A 10,000-nucleotide genomic window follows, 5' to 3' on the forward strand; every position below is an offset into this window, starting at 1 on the left:
TAGTCCTGGTCCGACGCCGCATTCACACGGGGCTTCGGCGTCAACGCTTGACAAAGGGCGTGGCTGAAGCTTGGTGCTGACGCGACCGTCATAGTGACAACAGCTAATCACATTACTTGCCGCTTGGACCACAACAAAACACAAAAAAAGCGCCTTTTTTGACAGCTAGTCTGCGAGACTATTTTGTGTATGAAAACTGATCACTTTAATATTTGATTCCTCATTTGGCTGGGGGATAGCGCCTATTTGAACCACACATGATATGATATGCTGCCTGTCATTCAATGATAAACAGAATACACGGACGGAATACAAGCATGATCCAGATTCTCCAACCGTCTCTGCCGCCTCCTTCCAGGCCTGGTCTCTCCAGTTTGTGTCCCGGTATGTAAATAATGATTGGTAGTAAAGGACCGGGTGATTACCCACCGGAATTATTAGCTTTTCCTCCATTTTAGATCTTTCTTCACTCTTCATTCACTCTTCATTCAACGGTGTTTTAAACGAACGCGATTGGCTAGCGTCTGCTCTAGGATATTTGCATAGGGTGATCTGATTGGATGACGCCTGCGTTGGCGCTTGAAAAGTTGAGAAATCTTCAACTTTTGCCGCTTGCAACGCGAGTGAAGCGACGCAACGGAACCCACAATTCAGTTCGTCAACGCATGACGTCACCCATTCAAAGTAAACGAGAAGCGTTGACGCCGACGCCCCGCGTAATGTGATTAGCAGTTGTCACTATGACGGTCGCGTCAGGCACCAAGCTTCAGCCACGCCCTCCATCAAGCGTTGACGCCGAAGCCCCGTGTGAATGCGGCGTTAGCGTTCACACTGGCATCTCACAGCGAAGCTAAAGTTACTGCACTGAACAAAAAGCTTTTCTTACTTAGTATTTTTGTCTTGTTTTCAGTCCAAATATCTAAAAAATCTTACATTAAGAAGCATTTACTAGACAAGCAAAAAATGTTGTCTTGTTTTGGGGAAAATAACTCAATTAAGGGAGTTTTTGCTTAAAGGGTTAGTTCACCCAAAAATGAAAATTCTGTCATTAATTACTCACCCTCACGTCGTTCGAGACCCGTAAGTCCTCCGTTCATCTTCAGACACAAATGAAGATATTTTAGTGTAAAGCTGATGCTGAGAAAGGCTTCAGATAGGCCTCCATTGGCATTCAGTACATTCACACTCACAAGACCCAGAAAAGGCACTTAAAACGTCGTTACAAAGTCCATCTCACCACAGTGACTCTACAATAATCTTACGATGCGACGACAATAGTTTTTGTGCGCAAAAAAAATCAAAATAACACCTTTTTCCAACTTGTTACTGCCTTCCGTGTGTGTCTCCACGACGCATGCGCGAGAATATGACGCAGATCCGGCGTTCGGACACATGACCCAGAAGTGATTTGTTTACAAGCAGAGGAAGACGCGCGTGTCTAAGCTGTTGGATTCTACATTGATCGTGCTTTAGGTCTTGGCGTAGTTCTCAAAATGGGGCTAAAGTCCGCATTTCATGGATTCACGAACGCCGGATCTGCGTCATATTCTCACGCATGCGTCGTGGAGGCACACACGGAAGGCAATAACAAGCTGGATAAAGGTGTTATTTTGATTTTTTTTTGCGCACAAAAACTATTGTCGTCGCACCATAAGATTATTGTAGAGTCACTGTGGTGAGATGGACTTTGTAACGACGTTTTTAGAGCCTTTTATGGGTCTTGTGAGTGTAAATGTACTGAATGCCAATGGAGGCCTGTCTGAAGCCTTTCTCAGCATCAGCTTTACACTAAAATATCTTCATTTGTGTCTGAAGATGAACGGAGGTCTTACGGGTCTCGAACGACATAAGGGTGAGGAATTAATGACAGAATTTTCATTTTTGGGTGAACTAACCCTTTAAAATAAGCAAAATAATCTGCCAATGGGGCAAGCAAAAACTCCCATAATTTTGAGTTATTTCCCCCCAAAACAAGACAAAAACTTTTGCTTGTCTAGTAAATGCTTCTTAATGTAAGATTTTTTTGATATTTGCATTACCTCCTCGCTGCTCCACGTTTGCCCTCTACTCATTTTGGATACACCGATCCCTCCGCGTCGTCAGATCAGCTGACTTGTAGCGTCGCATCTTGTGACATCACGTCCTGTTTTTGATTCGTTCACATGTCTTTGGTCCGTGTTGCGTTCATATATCAGTCGAACCGCACCAGAGTTGGTTTGGAAGTGGACTGAGACCCGTCTCTTTAGCGTCTCACTCCGCTTGTTTGGGCTCCAGGGTTGGGATGTTCACATGTGTTCAGATCAACCGCACTAACCCAGCAATCGCAGCAGGGGGCGCTTTAATCCAACCACACATCACAAGTGTGAACGCACACTAAGAATGGACACACTAAACAATTAAAGTACACTTCAAATAACTGTTTCCTAAAGATGGCTTCTGTCATTGTAGGCAGTTTTTATCACGATGATTTCATTTCAAGTGTTGGTTTTAAAAATAAGTTTAGTTTTAGTTATTTGATGCTATAAAAAGTCGTGCTTTTTATCTGTCTATGCTTGTAAAGCGCTTTGAGATCCTCTTTTTAAAGGCGCCATATAAAATAAAGATTATTTTTATTATTATTATTATAAAAACGGGAGGTGTGAAGTCATGATTGACAGCTTCTCTGAGTTGTCATTGAGGCACTAACTGACTTTTTTCTGGATTTTCGGGAGGAGATATGTTATATTGTATATGTATATGAGAATGTATAATACTATAGACACAACCACTTGATTGAGCGATTTATTTGTGATGGAATATTACTTTATATAATTGTATTTTTATTGGTTTACACACATGTTGTACAGTTAATCTGAGCCGTGCATTAAGTGATCACGGATATTAGGGGATGGCTTGATGCAGCGCAAGAGAGGATCATTTGATCTTTACCCATAAGAAACTTGAATACTGTCACGTTACAAATCTGCTTCAAATTGAATTAAAAATTTAATTACAACATTGAAATAAAAATGTAAAGGGTGTACAAATACTGTATAAAATCGTGAATATAAATAATTGGTAATCATGTAAAAAAAAAAAAACATTTATCATTTATCTATTATAACTTTTATGTTGGTTTGGTCGTTTGGCTGTTTCCTTATAAAGGTTCAGAAATTCGTGGGGTTTTTTGTGTCATTTGTCAAGTTTTTTGCCAGGTGGCTTTTTTAATTATATGATGTCATTACGTTGCTGTTTTGACGCCAGCCAATCGCTGCATTGCTGATCGTGGTTTCGAGTATCGATGCGTCTGCCCTCTTCAGGGAACACAAGAACGCGCAGTGATCTTAGATCATTTAATCCAGATATTTGAATCCAATCCGCAAATTCGTTTGAAGAACCAAATTAGCCAGAGATCAGTTATCACGATTAAAAGATCTGGGATCTGTCAAATCATCTCAGATGTAATAAGCAACGTACGAAGAACGGGCCCCTGCTCTCGACTGCACAACTTCGGTCCCGAGATGTCAGCGCCATGAGCGGGCCTAAGAAAGTGATTGAGGATTCAGCTAAAGTGTGGACAATTCATGGGCTGAATCCGAAATACTAAGCGGCTCCTCCCGCAGTTTCTCCTGGAGCCGATACTGAAGGGCCTTAAACTGCAGTTCATGGACTGGCCACTAGAGACAGACTCCAGAAGGAGCAGAATCTCATTGAGCTCATGTTAAAATGGCCAACTTTACAGCAGAAGAACACATGTTTACAGTCTGGGACAAACTGTGCTTTTGGGCTCTAGCATAGATATCCATAATAAAGGCTAGATGTCTTACGGCAGAGTCTCTAACGTCATCAGCGGCGGCCATCTTGTCACAGGCATTGCTCTGTGGCTCCTGATGTGAGGCGAGTGATCTGAACACAAATACTCTTATCTCACTGAAATCTGGACGGATTTACAAATGGTTTGGCTTCTTACAAACGTTATTAATGTGGCTATAATTATGGATGCTTGAACAAATTATGAATAATTTTTCATAAGTATGCAGTGTCATAACTACATCTCTGACGTTTATAACAAACCAAACAGTTTGAAAATCGGTAGAAAATTGAGCAAGTTATGGTTTTTAAAAAAGTACATGCACCATTAAAACACAATGAGTGAGCGAGCTGACTGTGACAAGATGGCCGCCAGGAGCGGACGTCCACCTCCATTGGCCAGCAGCGGACGAGACATCTAGCTTTTATTATCTATATCTATGGGCTCTACGGCTTATGTTGCCCTTCATGACGACTGTGAGGGGGGAATGTTTTTATAACTCATTCCTTTCCATTATATAAAGCCTTAAAGTTCTGCATAATTAAGGGCGTGGCCACTTTGAGTGACAGGTGGATTGCCGTTTGTCTGCTGTCTGTTAGTCGTCACCTCAGCTCCGCCCACGTCCCGCCTCTTTGCCCATTTCCTGTTATCCGGGAGTGAAGCGCTGACAAGATGGCGACGGCCAGCTCGACCCGACTTTACGCTTCAGAACTGCTCACACTACTGACTAACTCAAATCTTTATTTAGCATATGAATTGATTGATTTAAATGAGGAATACTGTGACGTGTTGGTTCCCGGAAGAAAACTCTAGACTAAAATGGAGGCGTTTCCGGAGTTCAGGAAGACTGACACTGAAGAGAGAGAGATGTACCTCTTCATCCTTCATCTTGATGAGTCTCTCCGTCTCTACGTCTGGAGTTGGCAGAGGCAGGATGGGTAGCGGACTGTCCGAACGGTTATCCTGTGCAAGTTTACTGAAACACACACACACACACACACACATGCCTCAAATGAACCTCAGAGCTGAAGGGTATAAAGCAAAGCTGTGTGTTTTCCTGCCCCATATGATCCGGTCGTTTAACACTAGAACCGCCTCGGGGTCAAATTTACCCATGGCTGTTTTTCACATGTACATAACAGATTTCCGATAAAATATCCAACTCTCCCAGTCACTGACTTTTACTAAAACTGTGTTATTTACAATCCCCTGTTGTTAAAAATTGTTTAGATAAAACCAGATTTAAAAACGGGGCATTTATACCTATAAGCGCCAGCGGGTCAAATTTACCCCGATATAATATAACTATATTATATATAACTATATAATTCCTCTATTTTCGCACCGTGTTTGAGCAACGCCTCGGCTTACTGTAAACAGCCACACAACGCACGGTCAAATAAAGATGTTTTAGCCTATTTATAAATGTTCAAACTTTGTATTAATTATACATTTTTGTTTTGCAATGTTGTATTAAGTATTGTTTGCTACTGTGTTGCTATTTATTCAAGTCTGCCCGTTTCCTGAAGAAAAAGAAAAATCCCATATGATGGAATGAATAAAACAATTTTCATGATTATCCCAAGTTTATTGGTGTTGTTCTCTTATTCAAATTATAAATGATATAACTATGCAAATGAATAATTAATTAGGTCAAACTGTGCTTTTGAATTCGTGTGTTATCCTTATCGTAAGTTGTCATCTTATGCAGTGCTGTGAATTATTATTGCTCTTCATTGTCTATTTAGGGTATTTTAGTCATTTAAATAACATGGGTTATCTTAATATGGGATTAATGACATTTTATTATAATATTACACCACCCAAATATGTATTTATTTCCATCTAATTCTCGTCGTCATTGCAGGTTGGTTTAGCCTATAGTCACCAAAAAGTGAGTAGTGTAGCTGCTTAAAGGGTTAGTTCACCCAAAAATGAAAATTCTGTCATTAATGACTGAGCCTCATGTCGTTGGACACCCGTCAGACCTCCGTTCATCTTCAGACACAAATGAAGATATTTTAGTGTAAATCTGATGCTCTGAAAGGCCTCCATTGGCTCAACTTTACACTCTCAAGACCCTTAAAAGGCACTAAAGACGCAGTTACAAAGTCCATCTCACTACAGCGGCTCTACAATAACTATAAGATATAGAATAAGAATAAGAATAGTTTTTGTGCGCAAAAAAACCCTAAATAACGACTTATATAGTGATGACGATTTCAAAACACGGCCTCATGAAGCTTCAGAGCGTTATGAATCAGTGAGTCGATGCAGCGGTTTGGAGCGTTATGAATCAGTGAGTCGATTCAGCGGTTTGTAGCGTTATGAATCAGTGAATCGAATCAGCAGTTTGGAGCGTTATGAATCAGCGAGTCGATTCAGCAGTTTGAAGCGTTATGAATCAGTGAGTCGATTCAGCAGTTTGAAGCGTTATGAATCAGTGAGTCGATTCAGCAGTTTGAAGCGTTATGAATCAGTGAGTCGATTCAGCAGTTTGAATCGCCAAATTTCAGCAGTTTGACACGCGATCCGAATCATGATTCGACTCACTGATTCATAACGCTTCAAGCTTCATGATGCCGTGTTTTGAAATCGTCATCACTATATAAGTCGTTATTTAGGGTTTTTTGGCGCACAAAAACTATTGTCGCCAATTCATAAAGTTATTGTAGAACCACTGTAGTGAGATGGACTTTGTAGCGACGTCTTTAGTGTCTTTTAAGGGTCTTGAGAGTGTAAAGTTGAGCCAATGGAGGCCTTTCAGAGCATCAGATTTACACTAAAATATCTTCATTTGTGTCTGAAGATGAACGGAGGTCTGACGGGTGTCCAACGACATGAGGCTCAGTCATTAATGACAGAATTTACATTTTTGGGTGAACTAACCCTTTAAAATAGCATAAAACAACCGGACAAATTACTAAAAATAATAATTCATGACTCTATACATTACTTTGTGAAGACAGTGGCATAACACAGTGGCATATTACGTTATTTAGCCGTATCAATACAGTAATAATCATGGGTAAATTTTACCCGCTGGTGGTTTTAGGTATACAGCGCCCCCTGGTGGTTCTAGTGTTAATGAAGTGCTACACACACCTGGTCATCTCCTGGATGCAGTGACCTCTGGTGGTTCTAGTGTTAAAGGGTTAGTTCACCCAAAAATGTAAATTCTGTCATTAATTCCTCACCCTCATGTGGTTGGACACCCGTCAGACCTCCGTTCATCTTCAGACACAAATGAAGATATTTTAGTGTAAAGCTGATGCTGAGAAAGGCTTCAGATAGGCCTCCATTGGCATTCAGTACATTTACACTCACAAGACCCATAAAAGGCACTTAAAACGTCGTTACAAAGTCCATCTCACCACAGTGACTCTACAATAATCTTACGATGCGACGACAATAGTTTTTGTGCGCAAAAAAAAATCAAAATAACACCTTTATCCAGCTTGTTCTGGTCTTCTGTGTGTGTCTCCACGACGCATGCGCGAGAATATGACGCAGATCCGGCGTTCGGACACATGACCCAGAAGAGATTTGTTTACAAGCAGAGGAAGACACGCGTGTCTAAGCTGTTGAATTCTACATTGATCGTGCTTTAGGTCTCGGCGTAGTTCTCAAAATCAGGTTAATGGGCCCTATTTTAACGATCTGAAACGCAAGTGTCAAAGCGCGAAGCGCAAGTAACTTTGTGGGCGGGTCTCGGCGCTGTTGCTATTTTCCCGGCGGGATAAATGGCTCTTGCGCCCGGCGCAAATCTAAAATGGGTTGGTCTGAAGTAGATTCATTATTCATAGGTGTGGTTTGGGCGTAACGTGAATAAACCAATCAGAGCGTCATCCAACATTCCCTGTAAAAGCAGGTGCGCAAGTTCCATTATGGATTGCTATTATTATGGCGTATTTACCAGGCGCACGCCAGGAGCGGTTCACAGCCGAGGAGACTGATGTGCTTGTAAGAGCAGTGAAAGACAGAGAAGTTGTGTTGTATGGGGATGGGAGAAACCCACCCAAAATAGCGTCGGTTAAACAGGCGTGGGAGGAAATAGCCACAATTGTTTCATCAGCTGGCATCCGCAGGACGTCGCACCAGTGCCGCAAGCGCTACAATGACATCAGAAGACGGGGAAAGTCCAAGCTTGCCAGCATCAATCGGGCACGCCGTGTAACGGGAGGTGGATCTGCCTCTACTCAGGACCTGACGCCAGCAGACGACATCGCTGCGTCCACCCTCACCCATTTTTTTTCCTGGTTCTTGACGGACAAACCAATTTGTTAGATGTCCTTATATACATATATGTCTTGCCAGAAGTTGCCACTATTGAGCAAACAGGTCTCCTTAATTATTAGACTACAATTAGCCTGAATCATTTGTAAGCTAGATTTATGCCTATTTTTTCACATCTTCGTGGCACACCACAATGATTTCCGTCATCTCATGTGTTAATATTTTTTTAGTGTAACAATTTATGATTTGCAAAAATAACTGTTGCATCTGTGTAGATTACATGAGCAAAGTGTATGCGCGTTGTGCACGCTATACATTATGGTCAAGCATGCGCCCTTAAAATAGCATAATGAACAACGCGCAACGCGCCACTGACTTTAGACTAGGTTTTTTCTGGTCAGTGGCGCAATTGTTTAATGGAACAGCAAAATAGCACCAGGGATTGTTTGCGCCGGAACACGCCTCCTTTTTTGCGCTGAACCGCCCAGGGAGCGCAAGTTCATTCACTAGTTTAGCGACGTGCTTCTGTGGAGGGAAAAGCGCGCTTTGCGCGGGTGCAAAATAGGAATGACACATGCGTCGGTGTACAAAGTCAATTGCGCTGGGTGCAAGATAGGGCCCAAAGTGTGTATTTCATGGATTCCCGAACGCCGGATCTGCTCATATTCTCGCGCATGCGTCGTGGAGGCACACACGGAAGACAAGAACAAGTTGGATAAAGGTGTTGTTTTGATTTTTTTTTGCGCACAAAAACTATTGTCGTCGCATCGTAAAATGATTGTAGAGTCACTGTGGTGAGATGGACTTTGTAACGACGTTTTAAGTGCCTTTTATGGGTCTTGTGAGTGTAAATGTACTGAATGCCAATGGAGGCCTATCTGAAGCCTTTCTCAGCATCAGCTTTACACTAAAATATCTTCATTTGTGTCTGAAGATGAACGGAGGTCTGACGGGTGTCCAACCACATGAGGGTGAGGAATTAATGACAGAATTTTCATTTTTGGGTGAACTAACCCTTTAATGAAGTGCTACACACACCTGGTCATCTCCTGGATGCAGTGAGCTCGGTAGTTCTCGTAGTGCACGTCGCACGTCACGTCCTTCAGGTCGTGCATATGAGAGCGAATCAGCATGTTCCTCAGTTTCACGAAGTCACAGTGAGTCTGATTCTCCACTGAGCAAAACACAGAGAAATGAGTTTCACACACACGCCTACACTCACAGATTCAGCAGAGTGTGTGTTCAAATACCAGGATCAAGAACAGCCATCATCGCATAGCGTTCCTCTTGAAGAGCACAAGGGATAAACATTACATGACATAAAACACAAGCATGTGTGTGTGTGTGAGAGATTAAACACTCATCATCGCCAGGAAGTTTTCCAGGAAGTGTCATCCTCACGATCGCCACAAGGGGTGCTACAGCCGTCAAACTAACCCTACACTAAAGTGCATTATTTTACATTGAGTAACACTGAGCAACTCATTAGTTCTAGTATGTGTTCATTAAAATGCAACTGTTCATTGGTTCATCAACAGATGTTCAACTAACATTTGTAAAGTGTTACCGGTTGAGCTATATATATATAAAGCGGCAGACGTTCACATGGGTTAGTTATCTCCTTGACTGAAGCAGCATTAAAGCACTGTGTGTAAAACAGGAGTATTCACATCTGTCTGTGTGTGTGTGTGTGTGTGTGTGTGTGTATGAATACTGACCTTCCACGATACCCCAGGGGTAAAGACGACCTCTGACCCGCTGACCTCTGGCCTCCACCACTGTATTACTGCCAATGACAGCAAACGGAGTGCACTCCTGCAGCACACACACACACACACACACACACACACACACACACACACACACACATGTTGGTGAAACCACATTATGAGGACATTCCATAGGAGTAATGGTTTTTATACTGTAAAACTTTTACATTCTGTCCCCCTACACTAACTCTAAACCAACACACAC

The 10,000-nt window shown here is 42.1% G+C and overlaps 1 protein-coding gene across 2 annotated transcripts in view; it reads right to left on the reverse strand.

The window, feature by feature from the left end:
- Positions 1-10,000, reverse strand: part of septin5a (septin 5a) — a 34,465-nt gene that overhangs the window by 2,268 nt on the left and 22,197 nt on the right. For both annotated transcript variants that reach the window (XM_079828260.1, XM_079828259.1), the window contains 3 exons: positions 9,745-9,841; positions 9,065-9,200; positions 4,664-4,766 (listed from right to left, as the gene is read on the reverse strand). In XM_079828260.1, coding sequence (XP_079684386.1) covers positions 4,664-4,766; positions 9,065-9,200; positions 9,745-9,841 — 336 coding nt within the window. The remainder of the gene's footprint in view (positions 1-4,663; positions 4,767-9,064; positions 9,201-9,744; positions 9,842-10,000) is intronic.

This window comes from Gobio gobio, assembly GCF_949357685.1.
Source record: "Gobio gobio genome assembly, chromosome: 10".
NCBI classification, from domain to species: domain Eukaryota; kingdom Metazoa; phylum Chordata; class Actinopteri; order Cypriniformes; family Gobionidae; genus Gobio; species Gobio gobio.